General features: G+C 39.6%; 1 protein-coding gene across 1 annotated transcript in view; it reads right to left on the reverse strand.

Moving 5' to 3' along the window:
• USH2A (usherin) overlaps positions 1 to 19,197 on the reverse strand; it is an 811,661-nt gene that overhangs the window by 380,695 nt on the left and 411,769 nt on the right. Inside the window, exons 35-36 of the mRNA XM_047754984.1 lie at positions 5,905 to 6,056; positions 769 to 931 (exon numbers count right to left, since the gene is read on the reverse strand). Coding sequence (XP_047610940.1) covers positions 769 to 931; positions 5,905 to 6,056 — 315 coding nt within the window. The remainder of the gene's footprint in view (positions 1 to 768; positions 932 to 5,904; positions 6,057 to 19,197) is intronic.

A 19,197-nucleotide genomic window follows, 5' to 3' on the forward strand; every position in this document is an offset into this window, starting at 1 on the left:
ATTGCTAGCATTATAAACTTGGTTAAGAAATGTTAAAACAGTCACACAAAAATGGTTTATTTAAGATGGACTGCAGAATGAAAACTCAGCTCTTTGCAGGAATAATGTTTTAGGTTTTCGCCATTTATTAGGTAAGTGGAAAAGAATGTAGACTCCATCCTAGGCCAGCCTTTCTCAAAGTTGAGCGAACACCAGAATTACCAAAAGGGTTTGTTAACACACGGAGTCCTGCTTCCACGTCACCCGCCAAATGGAGTGGAGGAGATCAGATGCCAGGCTTGAGAATTTACCCTTCCTAGAACTGATCAGGTGAAGCTTTTGCTGCCGTTCTGGGGACCCCAAAATGTAGCACAGCTGAACTAGCTTGTCCATCTAGGTTATTATTTTAATTTTTTGTCTTTTTGCCATTTCCTGGGCCGCTCCCGCGGCATATGGAGGTTCCCAGGCCAGGGGTCCAATCGGAGCTGTAGCCACCGGCCTACACCACAGCCACAGCAACGTGGGATCCAAGCCGCATCTGCAACCCACACACACCACAGCCCACAGCAACGCCGGATCCTTAACCCACTGAGCAAGGCCAGGGATCAAACCCACATCCTCATGGTTCCTAGTCAGATTCGCTAACCACTGAACCATGATGGGAACACCCATCTAGGTTATTTTTAGGAGAAATTAAGAAATTAAAAATCTGTGGCTAAAAGAAAACACTCCCACGAAAAGACCGTGTTTTCTAATGGTATTAAAGTTGAACAATTATCAACCGGTTACCTTGGGAAGCATAGAAAGTGCCAGTAAAAAGGACGGAGCATGTTAAGTGGCCATTAGGGTGACGAGGTGCCTGCCACCTCACGTGGGCTTTCCGCGGTCCCTCTGTTTTGACAAACACGTTTACTGTTCCTTCAGGAGGCGCTTCGAGAGTTCGGTTTTCCACCTGTGAGCATAAAAAGATTTATTTTTGTTTGCAAATAAAATAAGTACATGCTTCGCTTTGAGCATATTTCTTCAAAGAATCTCTTTTTTGCTGTGAAGTAAACTATTTTGACAGTCGCATCTTGTAGGAATACCTCATTTTGTCAGCAGGATCAAAGCGGGCCTCGTGTTTCTTCCTCCTGCTGTTAAAGCTTAGAATGTGAGCGCCTGACCAAGGCAGTTTGTGATTTCCAGAATATGTGCATCAGCTCACACTGTGATTGTGCCTGGGGCTGGGCAGATCCATAGACTATTTCTAGGATTGCTTAAAAACAATTTTTTTTTTTTAATGTGATTGCAAAAGCGAAGAAATGCATCAGGTCTGTGTTCATAAGCTCCTGACTGGAGTGATAGACTGCTGGGCTTTGTCAAAGGTCACACCAAGCATTCTCTCTCTTTCTCTCTCTCTCTCTCTCTCACACACACACACACACACACACACACAGAGTTCTCTGAGCCGTACTGCTACCGGGTACGTACAAATGGCACCGTGCCAGACATTAAGTGCGGAATGTCACTGAGTGACTCTATTCCTAAAATATAATCGCCAAAAAGTTGAAATGTCATCAGTCTCGTGTCAAGGAACCTATGCAGAAAAGAACAAAAAAGAAATGATTTGAAGAAGACTCTGAAGTAAGTATCATTATTCACTGCTCATGCGTTAGAAAGATTTTAAAAGCTAAATAAGTAAAATGACTCGAGAGACCGGAGGAGGATGCAGTTGGAAAGAAAGTGGAAAAGGGGGACCTGGATGTGTTAGCATCGTGTACCAACCGGCTTTCATTTGTTCACGAATCACCGCAAACTCATAAGCATCTCTCCTAAACATCTGGCCCTTGCAGCCTTATTGAACATGTTGGTAATTGTGACCTCATTCTTAAAGTACACGCTCATGAGAAGGGGGTCAAACATGAAATCCTGAGGCAGGCAAATATTCTCAATTATGAAGCCTTCATTTGTTAGGACGAATATACTTTCCCAATTATGAAAATAAATGTAGAAAAGACAGAGTGTTAATTTTTAATAAGTTTGAGGTCACGATATTTTATTTTCATTGGAGAAAGGCTATGGGATTCGTTGGATCCATAACTCCTACTCATTTTTTTTTTCAGTCTAATGCAATGTACAAAAAAAATGATAAACTTGACTGGAAAAATATTAATTCATCATTTTAATATTTCATAAAAAATGTAATTGGTTTTATTATGCCTATGTATATAGTTCAAATTATTGCATAGAAAATGATTTGAAAGGGTTCCAAATAAAATGAGACTCAAAAAGTTCAAGAAGTAAGGGCAAACCCAGATAATTATTATTCTAAAATGTCTGGTTAATTCAAAATAAATATATTTAAATTTTTTTCTTATGTATCTGGATAAATACATCAGTACTTTTACTCTATATTAAATTTGGCAATTGTACTATTTTGCTCTAATGTGGTCCTTTTTTTTTTTTTAAATGTACATTTTCATCTATCTACTTTCCCCTAAAAAATGTTAAGAAAAAGGCATTCTGGAAGATTGGCTTGGCTTTCATCTGGAAACCTCCCTTGACAAAGAAAAAAAATATCTGAGAAGAAATATGCAATGAAAACATGCAACATGTGAATAAAAATCTTCATCCTTAATAAAACTCTTACCATGTACCAGTAACCTCTATATAAACATTTCATTTAAGTTTTCACAACAACCCATTGTAAAGTAGGCATTATTTTTCCTTCTGTAATAGTGGAGAAATCTAAGGTTTTATAGACTAAGAATGTTTTCCAAGAAGGTGCGGGAAATAATAGGTTTAGGATAGATTTCCCATTTGAGATTTTTTTTTTTCGACAATAACACTTACTGCTGTTATGATTTAGATGTTTTAAGTAATACTGTTTAGTTGCTTCTTTATAAAAAAAAATGACTATGAAAGTGTGAGCATGTGTGTCTGGATGTATTTATCTGTAAAGGCATGCCATCACCAGGAAAACCACAGCAGCTTTTTAACCACATCACACAGTCGTGACCTGTAGTTTCACACTTCATCCTAAAGAGGGTCCTTGGAGAATTGAATCCAATGACTGTTCCAAGGCCAGACACAGTCATAAAATTTCCCAACTTGGATTTTACCAGTGTTAATCTAACATTGGCTAAGAGAAAAAAATGAACAAAAGCAAAGTGATTTTCCTATTGACAAATTCATGCCATTTTTTATAGAAACACAAAATGTGAAAGGAATCTTTCTAATTCTCAACAATACAATTGAAAAAAAGGAATGCATTGAAAAAGTTCTTCCCTGTTGCATTTTCTGTTAATTTTTTTCATTATTTCAAATATTTATGAAAACTCAATTACTGGATTTAATTTGACCATGCATATGAGCATATTAAAAATAGGATCAAAGGCACTGTAAATTGTTTTTTTACATTGGAATTTCTTTAAAAGCCAAATACTTTGTGTAAATGGAAAAGAACTGAACAAGCCACATGGAAATCTTTTTTTCTTTTTTCAGATGGTACAGAGCAATTTCTTCTGAACCACAAATAACAAGAAATAAACTTAGGCTAGGGGCAAAAATATATTGTGTGGATATTACATTAAAATGTTAAAAATATACAACTTATGTAAGTATTTTTATTTTGAAAATATTCTATCTTATCAAATTTGTCCTTTTTTCCTTTTTGCTTTTTGGGGCTGCACCTGCAGCATATGGAGGTTCCCAGGCTAGGGGTTGAATCGGATGTAGAGCTGCCAGCCTACACCACAACCACAGCAATGTGGGATCCAAGCCACATATATTTTTGGTTTATTACATAAGCAACCTGGAAAATTCTGAGGGTGAACCAGACCACATCTGAGATTATGGAGCATATCATAATGCGAAACACTGGATAGTATTTCCCTGTGTGCAGGAAGACAATGATATTAAATATATAAAAAATGTAAAACAAACAGGCTTTTCTTTCTAAAAACCAAGAGTTACCATTCAGCAATGTTGTCAGGTGAACAAAAAAACCTGACTCTTCAGAAAATTTAATTTTGATCTCTACCAGCAAAAGATTTTAAAATAGAAATCATACATATTTCTGTTTCAATGAAATATTTGTTATAACATTGTGCTTTAGATAAAGAATATTTTAAGTATGATTTTTATATATATATGTGTATATATATATATAAAACACACACTCACAATTTGGCTAAATTTTGTTGAAGCGTCTGGCTTTTAAGATTCATAGATTGCTTCTATCAAAGACACATTAAAAGAATCATCAACAAAAAGAGACGAATCTTTAATATCCTTGATGATTCTCATAGATCTCCAGGGCTATCAAAAATACTCAAATATGTAATCTCTTAAGGGCATAATAGCTATTGTAATTGGTTAAAAATATATGTATCTCTATATGTATTTTCACATCAGTTGAAGACCATGGGTTTTAACTTCTTGGCAGCACAGTTGACTTGTTCTAAATAAAGACATTGTTATTCAATCCCAGTGATTAGAGATGGATCATTGACTTGGGCAAAGTGTTTGCATACTGAGCACAGGATAAAGAAATGTACCAAGGGGAGAAAAAGAGCTGTGTTTTAAGTCAGGACTGAGTCTAAAAAGTGTGAGGCCATGGGAGAATAGGGTGTTACAATCCAATTCTATTTCTCCCTTCCCATCCGGGCCGTGTGGCATTTGATTTCTGAAGGTCAACCATTTTCCACCCAAGGCATGGATATGTAACCAGGTCTCCCTTGTTTAAAGTTACCAGAACATCAAGAGACAGAGTGGGACCCAATTTAGTACCCGGAACCACAATTTGCAATTTACAATTTTGAAAAAGTCTCAGTTTCAAGATCATGGGGAATATTCTTTTGTTTCTCCTTCCTTTTTTTTTTTTGAATGGAGAAGAAAGGCTGGCCTACTGCCATTCCTGCTTTTAAGAGAAAGTAACCATCAGAAGGGGTCTAGGCTATAAAAATACTTAATGGCAATAAAGACTACAGCTCAGCTCCACTGATAGATGATGTGAGCAGCTTGGAAAGCCACCAATCTCTGAAGCGAAATGGGAGGTGTGATCAAAAATAAGGAAGCAAAAATTAAATGGCAGAGCTGTTTTTCAAGGTAATATTTATACAATACACTCTTCAATGAAGACAGAGTGCATTAAAATGATAGGGCATTAGCAAAGATTGCCAAAAAATATCTAAAACTAATGAGTACTTCCCTTAAGAGAAGCTAAATCTAATTAATCAAGAAATACACATAAGAGTAGAATGTGATGTTTTGAAACTAAAGAATGTCATGCTAGTCCAGGACAATTATGTACAATTAATTGGGGTTTTAATACTACACCAGTAATAAAAAGTACAATTTTGTCAATCTTTTAATTACTAATGAAATACAGATATACATTATAGATTTCTGAAATGTGGATATCAAATGCTGATATTAATGTAATTTTAAATACTGTTCTTATGAATATATCACACTAATGAAATTAAAATATTTTACTTTAATAGGTGAGGCACACTCAACCATTTAATTGATTAACATACTTGCTGGAGAGCGTGTTGCCATGTTGCGGCAGCCACAAGCTTTCAGTTATTTTCACTTTTTAATCATTTACTTAATTGTCTAGTTCATTATGAGAAATAAGAACATGCACGTTAAATATATCTCTAAATTAGGCAAAACTGTAGGTATGCCTGCTCACCAGGTCAACTGACCCTTTGAAATTTCAGTAAAATGCAGCTTCTGCCCTTCACTAGACCTATATGCAGTCTTGAGATTTATGTTGAGTATAAAATCCTACTAAGCCTTAAATGAAATTTTATAAAATCTCCCATCCTCCTTGAAAGTAGCTGTGCCGAGAGTGAGTCACCATCACTTACTTCTTCCTTGATATCCATTGTCATCCGACACTTAATACATTCCCGGCATGTAAATTCACAGACTCACCAGTGGGCCCAGAGTGCAACCTCTGGCCGTGCAAGCTTGGACTCTGAAGGAATGGAAGCTCCAAGGAGCAAATCCATAAGCATGACAGCTGAGTTCCGAGGAATTCTGAATCAAGATACCATCTAGGTAGAGTCCATAACTTGTGATAACACCTGAGAAGACAATAATTGGCGTTTAGCAGGATGGATGGACAATAGAAAGAATGTCTTAAAGGAAGCAAGCACTTCTTGACATGGTCTCTAATTTTGTGGAATCACAGTATTGCCCTTCATCTAAACCCTGTCTCTTCCCAAAGGATAAAACAAGCTTGAAACTCCTGAAGAGCAAATTGGTAGCTAATTAGTACAGAAACAGAACCCAAGTGTCCCAGTACAGGACTCTTTTCTGTTTCATCACACCACCTGCTGTCATTGGTGTTCCACCTCAAAAATGAAAAAATTCAGTACATGTATCATTTGCATTGCTTTCTAAAAGGATATCCTAATATCCTAGTATTTGTGCCCTAGAGGTACAATGACCTTATTTGTTAATGCTTCCTGTGCGACTCAGGGTGTGTCAGGCCCTTTTAAGTGCCGGATGTGTATGAAGTCCTTTTCAGCCTCTCCTCGCAGCACTAGTGTAATTGAGGCAATGTTATCATCACCATCTCAGAGATGAGGAAATTGCAGGCACAGAGAGATCAGGTAACCTGCCCAAGGTCACAAAGCTGGCAAGCGTTGGAGTCAGGATTCGAATCTTGGTGGTCTGGCCCCAGAGCCCGTATTTCCACCACAACACTGAAACACCTAAACATAAAGCTTTGTACAAACTGCACAAATTCCATTCATGAGCCCCTCATGAAGGGGTTAGAGAAACTACGGTGTGCTGGGGTTAATGATCAACTAAAATTTATTTCAGAAGGACAGCTATACAATGTCACGAAATCAGCTAAGAGATTTGAGAGGCCGAATGGCCACTGACTGGATAGAATCCTTTGATATATTCCATCCAGACATACACGAAAAGGAAGTTATGGAATCTCTGTCCACTGGAAATACCGCAGTCCCATAGTCATTAAACTCTATACTGTAGGAAACAAGACTCTGCTTACATGATAAATTAGAACCTTTCAAAGTAAAATCATTTTCACAGTGGCCTCCTGGGTGTGTCCTTGAGGAATTATCTTAAATGTTCCTCTGGGAGATGATGTTTGCCAAGGACAGCAGTTGGGTGTCTCTCCACTAGCCCACAGGACACCTCTGTCAGAGCTTTATCCACTTCTCACATTCTTCTTCTTCTTATCACTATCATTATTCCTTGTGTGATTGTCTAGTATCCCCAGTGGGCTAGAGGACTGCCAAGGCAACCTCAGCGCTTCCTCACCTGTGAATTTACAGAACTTAGCACTATGCCTAAGACGTAGTAGGCAGTTAAAAATACTGACTGGATGACTAAATTAACATACAGGCAGCACAGTCATAATATCGGCATCTAATACAGAGTGAAAATTCAAGACTATGGGAAAAAATAATACCGAGATGCCTGAAACAAGACAAGAGGGTAGCTAAAAAAAAAAAAAAAAAAAAAGGATAATACAGAATAGCTCAGAAACAGAATATGTGGAGAAGGAATGAGTTTTGAAATAAAAGATTCTAGCAAAATCAAAGGTCATCAAGGGAGTTCCTAAAAGCTGGCTTCCTGGAGGCCTGACCCTCAGCCTTATGGTCAGCACATCTGGTCTGGTTAATGTCTTGAAAGTAGATCAGACTTTGACCCACCTTCATATTCAGGATAGCATCCCTCAGGGAATCATAACACCGGAGATGTTCCCCAGTGCCCCTCCCTCCTGGGAAGGGGCTCCTCCCTTCTAGAACATATTCATGAGGGTCTAGCAGCACCATCATCTGTCAACTTGCAGAATGCTCTGAGGCTGCCACAATAGTCCTCACAAGTTCACCGTGGATTAAGAAATCAGTTTATAGCAAAAGGAGGAGGAAGTGAGCAAACCATGGAAGTGCCTCATCTTACAATACATGTCCTCAACGCCTAGCCTGAGAGATTGCCCCCGGAGCCTACATTTCAGCCCATGCTGAGTGACAACACCCTGTGAACTTGGGGTTCCTTTGGGATGCTACATCTGCTTTGAACGAGGGACCAATATCTGAGGCTCACTTTTCTATAGTGAGAAAATGCAGGAATCAAGAGGTGCTTAGTGTGTTTCCTTTCACTATTATACTTAATACACTACACAGACTATTTGTGCTTTCTCTGCCACAGAGAGGAACACTTTTATCATGCACCATCACCAAGGTGGTACTAAATTAGAAACCAAGAATATTACCTGGAAATTTGGGATCCTCAGGAAACTCTACCAACAGGCAAAGAAAAAGTTACTATGTGGAAGGAAGAACTAGCTTCCTTCCACATGCTGACACCCTGGACTTTCTCAAGGGCATCCCTTTATTGGACCAGGTCTGATCCTGTAAGTACTGATGCAGCAACCGAAGCCAAGACCACTAAGGACACAGACCTTTTAGTAATAAAGGTTTGATTGCCTTGCTAAGTCAAAAATCCCAAACAGATGAGCTACAGCCTGAAAGCAAAGGGGGCAGGTTGCAAATATCAACTATAGCCTTAACTGTTTATAGAAACAAGAATTGTAGATGTTATTTTTTTTTAATTTATTGCTTATTACATAGGGATTTGTATATAATAACTCCTTGTTCTTATTGATTTTATAAAGAAAGTTAGTGGGTGTTTACAGTTTAGTTTTTAAGTTGTAGAATATCCAAGTGGGTTGTATCTAAACTAAAAAGGGAATTGATGCTACCTGGATAGGAATATAGTGACAGAGGGTCAGATCATCTCCATTTGCCCAGAGTGTAGCAGCATCTTTTGGGGTGGAAGCATGCAGTGATTGCTGTCAGCAAAGGAAGGAATGCCAAGTAGAAGAGTGGGCATGGATGCTGAGTACCTAAGCTGTTCTTCATCTAAGTTATCCCATCCTAGTCCCACATGCACACTTCTGCAGGCTGTTCTGGATGCTGCATTTCGCTCTCTTGCTTGTTGACTTTTTAAAGTTTCACCAGTAGGAGGCATTGCTAGAAGGGCAGAAGCTGAAGAAAGAGTCCCAGAGTTGATGTCTTTGCTGACTGCAATTACACAACCAAGCAGGGGTAGCACCAAGCGGTCTAGGCAGCACAAGCGCCTGTTCCGTGTTGGCAGCTTCTTCGGTATAAGAATCTGGGTGGCATGTCAGCTCCAGCTGGGGCAGCACCTCTTAAAGCATCTAATTTAAATCAGCAGATCCAGCAGTAGGCAGAGGCAGGTTTGCAGCCTCCATACAGGAAACTTCTATAGTTTTTGGCAATTACCCTTTTTGTTCTTCTAGGACCCACCCCTTCCTTTTTTTTTTTTTCTTTCTGTCTCTTCTAATCCTTCCCACACTCCTGTAACCAACTCCTTGTATTAAATACTGTCTCTCTTGAATACTTCGCATATTTTCTGTTTGACCAATTAGATCTTGATCAATACATTCTTTCCAATGAAAGTTTCCTTTTTTCTTAAATTTAAATGAGCTAATGCTATAAAAAGCTACTGCTTTGATCCGTTTTCTTTTCTGAAGATAATTTTGTACAGTGTATCTTTCCAAAATCAGGTTCATATCCCTTCTTTCCAAATTTCTGAGAAAGAGCCTGCATTTTACTATCACGTGCCACTCAGGCTCCACAAAAAAGTGCAGGTAATTCAAAGAATTCCCATAGAGAGTATCTGACTTATTGCCATTTAATAATTGATGCACAGAAGCAGAGATGAATTAAGACTAGAAAATGAAAGATACATAGTGAAAAGCCAACTAGTACACAAAAAACTTAAGAAAAATAAAACAAAATCAGTGATAATAAAGACAAGAAATTATATGCCAGGCATTCTGCTAAGCAGTCATTGCATGCAAGTTCGCACAAGGTGCACATGACTTGTGTTATTGCACATATGTGCAAATCACATGCTGCAGAAGCTCTTAAGGAAATTTTAAGGCCCCTGAAATGCTACGTACTTGACATACTTTTCAATACTGAAATAGATAGTACCCGAATCGATAGTTCCCTTTTCGTACATACTGGGAGAATAGAGAATTTCTTTTCTGCTAGGATTACATGCGTAATATCTCGTTTATCTGATGTATTGGGAAATGGGATATTTTATAGGAATTAATTTTCATCATAACTAAATCTCACCCCTTAAGCACAAACTTTAAAAATCTTAACTGTTTTTTGAAGGAAATCTTTCCAATAAGCACTGTGCACCCCCTGTCTTTGCACAGACAGTAACAACTAGAATTGAGTCATTTTGTGATGACTCCAGCTGTGCCTTATGGACATCCGGGGCTGTATTCCCTAATTCAGGGATCCCCCAGGACTTAGAAGACACAGGATATTTACCCAGCTCTTCTCCTTAACATTAGTCAGTGGCTACACTTTATCAGTTTTTGTGTCTACTTTTTGAGTTCTCCATTCTCCCTCAGTGACAGACTCAGAGTAACTTCTCTGCTTCATCCACCTGACTCTAGCAAGTCAACCCCTAGAAAGTTCTGCTGAGAAACTAGATTCCCATGACATTTGGAACTATGGATAAAGAAATAATAGACAGTTCCTGAGAGCAAGGCTCAGAGTAAGAGGAGTGCATGGCAAAGGAGCTGAGCATGAAACTAAGTGAGGTTTGTGACAGCTAACTAGTCAGACATTTTTTTTTAGTATCTAGGATGCATTTGGAACTAATGAGTGGATGGGACTGAAGCTTAACCTCGGGGCTGGTGAGAGCATCTAAACACACCACCCACACACACAGAGTTACCCAGCATTCTACAGGTGACCAGTATTTGACAGGATTGGTAGGAAGGCCTAAGATCAACTGTAGAACCAAACTGTAAAGGCAGCATGCACTGGATATGTGCAGTCTGCAATCTCCATCATTTTGGACACCCTCCTCTTCTTCATCCACTAACTCCATCCGGAGTCCTGTGGACCTACGTTCCAAATATTGCCCCATCTCCGTATCTGTGACCATCGAGCCCATTCTAGCACCATCTCACATCTGAGAATAACAGCCACCTAAGTGTTTTGATGCATTATTCATGCACCCATACAATTCACTCTTCGTAATACAGCCAGAGAGACATTTTCCAAATACCTATCTGAGCACATCAGAATTGATTACGGTCAACCAGTGGTCAAGCAGGCCTTTGCCGAGGACTAGCAAGATGAGTTCCCTATCCGAGAACCAGGAAGTGAGGGGTCACTGTGCGCATATTGTGAGGATGAAGGAGACTAGTGTTGTTGACCTCTCTGGCTTTTCTGCCCTTTGGTCCAGGTCTTTCCAGCCAATCACCAGATCACAAGGTCAGGCCAAAGTGGTATACTGTTGTGGCTTGGTGCTGCTGTCCACGTGTGTCCCCCCAAAAGAGCCTAAGACCAGGCATTTCCTCTGGTACGGTTTGGACAAGGCCATTAACCATAAAATCTTGAGTTAAAGACATACAGTCAAGCCTCCTGGTAAATTTGTGAACAATTAGAGCTATCATTTGAAAAGAACACTATTTCTTATCAAGATAGGCCAGCAGATCTCATAACCTCTTTTGCTTTAGCAAACATTTTGATATAAATAAAAGTAGCATGATATGAAACATCATATAATTCAGTTCCAAAAACCTACCTTAATAAGTAGTTAGTCTAAAATATCTGTTAACACAACAATTTTTACTAACCTCAGATTCCCAAAGTAGGTTACAAAAACAGATGAATACAATCTTGTGGATGTTTTAAATGGAGCCTAAGAAGACACTTTCCTTCTTTGATGTGTGTGAATAGCTTTGAGAAAAGCAAAATGCTAAATTCTTAAAATGCTGTCTATATTTTTGAAATTATGAAACGCTTTATTATTAAAAAATCTACGGAACGCTTACTTTGAGTCAGACAATAGGTTGCATCCTTTATATGAATTATTTCTGTTAACTTCGATAACACCAAGAAATTAGAACTGGTATTCGCCGTGTTATAGAGATGGGGGAGTACCATCTTAGAGGGGCTAAACTATTTCCCAAGGTCCTAAAGGATAAATGCAGGGGTGGGACCTGGCAATCTCACTGCACCGCAGCCACTACTTCTGTTACCCATTTTTGGCCTAATTTTCTCTTCTAAAATATATAGGAATTCCACTCAAATGAAGAACTGTTGAACATGCTCTGGCCCTAAAAGCAATTGGGATGAACCTAATGAAAAATTAACATATATTTATTGAAAGTCAATTGCCTAAAAGGTAACTATGCTTGGTGCTTTGGGAGACAAAAAGAGTAAGAAATAGCATCTACCTTTAAGGAAGGAAGCAAAGGGTTAAACACAAGTCTGATTAAATAACAATCCAAGAGTTAGATGAGTGATAAGCTCCACAAATCCTTTGTGCCCAGCAAAGGTTTCGATAGTAAGTAGAGAAGGTTCTAGAAGGGAAGAAATCACTGTGGCTAAAATGAGTCCTAAAAGCTTTTTAGAGAAACCAGGCGTTCCATGCAAGGCAGCTGGGTCTTCCACAGGCTCTTGCATAAATGTTAAATGGTAAAAGGCAATGACTCAGGAAGTTGTTCCACCAATGGGTGGAAGCAAGAAAAGTATAAGGTAAAGATATCCCGACTAGACTAGTATTTTGTTGTTGCTGTTGTAATTGGTTAAAGTCTAATAGAAAATAAACATTCAACGGGAAGTTGAGCCTTGAATGCCCTGCCAAGGAGATGGGATTTTATGATGCATGGGAGAACCACTGATGTTTTCAAATACTGACGAGGGACATAATGAAAGTTTAGAAAAAACGAATACAGAATGACATATAGAATAGAATGGCATTGGGCAGACCATGGAAGTAGGGAGAAATGGGACAGCAGAGAGTGTGAAAAAGAAAAATACAATAAATTGTAAAGCCACATTTTCTGGACTCTGACTAGCTGTGACCCAGGCAGGTTGTGGGAATGTCACATTTCAGCAGTAGTGCTTAGCATTATGTTCTAAGAACAAAATATCTTCAGCACTTTAATATACAGCTGATCTTTGAACAACACAGGTTTGAACTGTGTGGGTCCACTTACACGTAGATTGTTTTCAATAAATACATTGTGAAACAACCTGAGGTTTGCTGAATCCATAGATGCAGAATTGCAGATAGGGAGGGCTGACTGTGGGGATTTCAGCATCTCTGGATTTTGGTATCGGCGGTGGGTTCTGGAACTAATCTCTACAGATACTGAGGACTGAATGTGGATTTTCTACTGCATGGGAGTTGGCACCCCATCCCCCTTGTTGTTCAAGGGTCAACTGTACTTCCTCTTCTTTAATAAAACAAACATGGGAGTTCCCATCATGGCTCAGCAGAAATGAATCCGACTAGTAACCATGAGGTTGAGGGTTCGATCCCCGGCCTCACTCAGTGGGTTAAGGATCCAGCATTGCCATGAGCTGTGGTATAGGTTGCAGATGTGGCTGGTATCTGGCTTGGACCTGGCTTGGATCTGGCATTGCTGTGACTGTGGCTATAACTCTAATTCAACCCCTCGCCTGGGAACTTCCATATGCCATAGGTGACGCCCTAAAAAGAAAAAAAAAAAAGCATTTAGGACTGGGATGTGTTAGACTAAGTTTGGTGTAACAATGTCACTAGTCAGAAGAGAGAATTGACTGTCTTAGGAGAGATGGACTGTGAAATTCCCAAGTAAAAATTCATAAAACTCTTCTACTGAAGTACCAACTTGCCTTCATACTACCAGTTTTAAAAGGGATTGTTTTTTAATTTGAAGGTTAAAAAAGATAGTCACGCCTCTGTTTGGGATCTTTTGTGTGTCAGTGTCACAATCTCAGTTGTGATAGCTTTGGAAGAGGTTGCCATTGGGGGGAACCATTCAAAGCAGACCCGGGCTCTCTCTCTGCATTATTTCTTACCACTGCATGTAAATCTATAATCATCTGAAAACAAAATTTAATTTTTAACTGAAATACCAAAAAAACCCCTCACACATAGGGAAGCCTGAGGGAAGAGGCAGGCACTCGAAAGTCAGAGGACGTTGATGTTGAAAAGATTATAACTGTGCTCATGCTTTAATCAGGTACCATCCAGTCCTCAGAAAATACCCTTGAAAGCAGAATGAATTTTTCCTTCCTTTATAGATGGAAAAAGAGGTTGGAGAGAGGTTTGCTAACTTGGCTAATGCCACACAGCTGGGAAGTGATGGAGCTATGAGTTGGCACTGAAGCATTCTGACCCTACAGTGCATCAAATAGAATACTCTCCAGCTTTTGTGGACCTATTTTTTAATCTATCTTTTAAAAATTATGTAATAAAACATAATTTAGAAAAATGCATAAAATGTTATATTTTCAAAAAAAATTAAAAGGCAAAATTCCATTGCCAAGGCTGAAAAAATAGCATATTGCCAGCACTCCACAAAGCGCCTGAGTCCTTCATGATTCCAACTCTTTCCCCACTCAGACAACTAGGTTGACCTAAAGAGCCATTTTCTTGCCTTTTCTACCCAGGAATGAATCCCTACACAAAGCAATTAAGCGTTGTGTGTTTTCCACTTTGAATTAATGAAATCACATTTATGCGTTTTTTGCATCTTTTTTGCTCAACATAATGTGCCCAGATCTAACCATGTGGTTGAGGGTAGCCATACACCATCCTTTTTCATTGCCGTATCGTATTCATGTATGACTCAATATATATTTATTCTACTATTGCTATTTGGATTGTTTTCACATCTTGGCTGATATATCAGTGTAGCTATAATCACTTTTGTACATGTGTCTTGCGTCTCATGTGTACACATGTCCTGTGGTACTGAGCCTAAACTTGTTGGGATACGTTCAGCTTTACTAGAGAATGCCCAGGAGTTTTCAAAGTGCATCAATTCCCATGACCACCAATAGTGCATGCAAGTCCTCATTGTTCCATATCCTCAAAAAGACCTTTTAGGCAGTTCCTGTCATGGCTCAGCGGAAACAAATCTGACTAGCATCCATGAGGACACAGGTTCGATTCCTAGCCTCACCCACTGACTTAAAGATCCAATGTTGCCGTGAGCTGTGGTGTAGGCCATAGACATAGCTTGGATCTGGCATTGCTGTAGCTGTGGTGCAGGCCAGTGGCTACAGCTCTGATTTGACCTCTAGCCTGGGAAACTTCATGTGCCACAGGGGCGGCCCTAAAAAAATAATAATTTTTAGAGTCACACTGTTAAATTTTTGTCAGTGTTTTATGTGTAAAATAATTTCTTGTGTTGATATTATTTTTTATTTCCCAGCTTATTCAAGAGACTGAGTACATTTCCCTATGTCTATCAGCCATTTACTTTTTTCTTTTGTTAAATGCTTTTCCAGACCTCCCCCAGTTTATTACTATTATTGCTATTATTATTATTATTATTTATATCTGCACCCACAGCATATGGAAGTTCCCAGGCCAGGGACTGAATCGGAGCCACTGCTGTGACCTATGCTGCAGCTGCGGCAACACAGGATCCTTTAACCCATTGCACTTGGCCAGGGATTTAAGCTGTAGCAGTCATGTTTTTAACCCACTGCACCACAGCAGAAGCTCCTCCCCAGTTTTTTATTGATTCCTAGGAACACTTTACATATTGTGGATACTGGACTTCTGTTAGTTACATGTGTTATAAATATCATATCCCAAATCTATCACTTATCTCTTCAGGCACATACTTTACAGCACATTTTGATAGAAAAACTATTCTTAATTTTAGTAAATGTTTTAATCACTACAAAGTTACCTAATCATCTTTAATAATTCTTTTGCCTGAAATTCTCCCTCGTCTGATACTAACATAGCTACATCAACATTCTTTTATATTCCTTACATTTTGGTTTGCTTGAGTTTGAGAAGGAAGGGGTTAACAGATGGTTCATGGCCTTTCCTCCAGCCTTGGTGACTCCTGAGGCTCTACCTTGGCTGAACCTTGCAACACGAACTCAAGAGAGAGAATCCATATGAGGACTGTGTACTTTCACCTGACGTCATTGTCACCATTGCTTATGAGTATCCTGTTAGCTGTCACTGAGAAGATGCAGCTGCACCAAAGAGCAGATACTTGGCACATGTCCTTGGTACCCTCACGGTGGGATAGAGGTGTGGTTTCATTCAGTGGCTTCTGGAAAAAATGATGGAGAGTTGTATATGCTGACATGAAACCCATCTACTTCAGAGGAGAAAAAAACCCGAGGTGCCAAACAGTATACATTTACGACGAATTATTTTTAAGTGTCTATCTTATGCCCATACATGTAAATGATTATTTGTTCAATTGGCACAGTGGTTACTGAGCACCTACGGTGTTACGGGTACTCTCTTCAATGTGGTATAGACAAGGCAAGAAAGAGACTTAAAATCAGGGGGCCGGTCGAAGGCTCCCCACCTAGTGGCCCCCCGTCACAGCTCTTCCTTGCACCGCATACAGCCATTCTCTCGCGACTACACAGACTTAAAACTTGGCCAGGAAGCTCAATTTCCCAAGCTTTTATTTCCTCACTGATAAAATTGGGGCACTACTCCTTGCCCTGATGGCCTGACTGAGCTAAGGTGAGAATCACATGAGTGAGCACATATGAAAGTCCCTTAGGGATCCTGCATTATGCACATGGAAGGCACGAGCCTAGAGCTGTCCCTTTTCCAGGTTAAGTCCAAGTCTAGTTTGCTGCAGGAATCTTGCCTTAGACTGTCTCCCTCTACCCTGATGTATGTCGCAAACTGTGTCTCTTGTAAAAAATAATTTGCACATCTCAAAAACACATTTGAGACAGGTCTCTATTCCTTCCGGGTCCTGCAAGGTGATGCTGTGTGTCATCATCTAGAAGTTTCTTTTCCGCGTGTGCTCTTTATGGAAGATTCCCCACCCTTCCACCCCAACCAACTCTAGAGAGTGTGGCGTCAAAAAACAGGTACTTACTAAATACTATAAAATAATTTTTTGAAAGAAATCTACTGGAGTTAGTGGATTTGGTGGATAGATATTTAGAGAGGACCTACTATGTGCCAGGCATTGTGTTTCCTGGTGGGAACACAGAAACAATCAAAACAGTCCTGGTCCCTGCCCTTAGCAAACTTTCAAGCTAAGAGAGAAGAGAGCAACGTGCATTATTTGGGTGTAGAGTGGATCAGAGGAGAATTAGATGGAATAGAAGACAACGTAGGGGGTGAGGGAGAGAAGGTGATGCCAGCCTCACCGGGTAAGTTAGTGAAAAGGCTTCTTGGAGACGGATCTATAGAATTGACCTTGCACTCGGAGCGACTTTATCAAGAGGCAGAATTTCATAAACCATTATATGATTACTGATAACAAAGCTTCTATGATAATAACTTGAAAGTTTTCATGAGATATCAATATACTGATTACTATTGAAAAATTAATGTCACAGAGTTATTAGATAAACAACCTGTATCTACAGGTTTTGGGCACAGCTCGCCTTACTGGCTTTAAAAATGTCTAGTGTGCCCAAAGCCACAAAATGGAGTTTTCATTTGTTTATTTATTTTTGCCAGTCTCAGAACAAAGGAAGGCATATTTTTGTTTTGTTGTGTTTTTGGCTTTGGGGCCAAACCTGCAGCACATGGAGGTTCCCAGGCTAGGATTTGAATAGGAGCTACAGCTGCCAGCCTATGCCAGAGCCACAGCAATGCCAGGTCTGAGCTGTGTTTGCAACATACACCACAGCTCACGGCAATGCCAGATCCGTAACCCACTGAGCATGGGCAGGGACTGAACCCGCATCCTCATGGATGCTAGTTGGGTTTGTTTCCACCGAGCCACAAGGGGAACTTCCAGGAAAGTATTTTATATTGGCTATACATCCAGACCCTGGAATTCTGTGACTTAAGTGTGGATAAAATTAGATTTAGGCTTCAGTCAGGGGCTCAGTAGGAAGCTAATGGGAACTGAAATGGACAAGTGAGGGTAGTTTGGTGAAGAGACTATTTACAAAGATATGGGTAGAGTTAAAGCAAAGCACGGGAGTTACAGGTGGGGCCACTGGATGGGAGCTGCAGCTTTGCGGGAAGGAAGGCAGTCCTGGGGCCCAGAGCCTGGCAGAAAGTTCTGAGACTCCATTCTCCTCCAACCCTCTCGTTTCTTGTCCCTGCTGCTGCCTAGGGACGAACCAAAACATGAAAAAAAATTTAAAAAAGAAAGAAAAGAAAAAAAGAATAATAATAATATAAAAAAGCCAGAGAAAAAGGAAGCCCATGGATGCTGTGAGTAAAGGTTAGCCTCGTAGGATCCAGGGCTGTGCGGGGGAGAGTAGAGAGAGATTTCCAGAGAGGCAAATGAAAAATAGCCAACATAAAAAAAATTTACAGAGAATGATCTTATTGTATTGCCCTGCACTGTATTTTTCATGCTTTTCTCTTGTGCTAATCATCAGTAATATAGCCATAAGAAAAGAAAACAAGATTTGCTATGTGCTAAGGGGGATCAGGTTATTTACTCCAGTTCTACAAATTCACTTCTTCAGTGGATAATCCACAAAATGGATACTTAAGTCTCACTGGCTCTCTATCATAAGCAGTTTAAAGTTTATCACCTTTCTCTTTCCATAATGGTAGAATTTTTAAGGTGTTTAATTTTCACAGGGAAGTTGAAGCATAATCGTCCATAAAGCCCATCCACGGGGATACCTATCTTTGTGCCTCTTCATCATGTGATGTCAAATTGTATTTCCCGAGATGCCCAATAGGTTGTCATATATAACCAAGGAAATTCAATACAAGTACAATACGATGTAAATTTAATACAAGGTATATGTATTGACACTGCAGAACTCTGTTTACTGTACGAATTAAACAACAATGCTTTAGTGTGTCATAAAAATAACATGCCTAGTGAATACAGAAGCTCCAAACATATTTGTTTGTTTTTTTCCAGTGCAGCGTGGCAACATGAATATCAACTGAGGTTTCCCCCCCAGGTCCGGATGATGATTGGATGTGGCAGATATCTCCCTGTGTGAATATTTGATCCTTCAATTAAAAAGGAAAAGAGAGCGCAGCTTTCCCAACGTGGGAGAATGCCTTATTACTGTGATGCTCTCCTAAAAATGGAATCAACAGAATCCTAAAAAAAGACTGTGCTGGGAAAATTCTACCTGACAAACTGATTGGAGGTGTTTCATAAAAGTTACACAAGGTTTGCTCAAAACTGTCAGGCCGTTTTCCTAAGCGGCTCACTCAATTCTATAATTTGGTTCTTCTGTTAAATCTGAGCATTTC

The sequence above is a fragment of the Phacochoerus africanus genome, chromosome 12 (assembly GCF_016906955.1).
Source record: "Phacochoerus africanus isolate WHEZ1 chromosome 12, ROS_Pafr_v1, whole genome shotgun sequence".
Classification (NCBI taxonomy): Eukaryota; Metazoa; Chordata; class Mammalia; order Artiodactyla; family Suidae; genus Phacochoerus; species Phacochoerus africanus.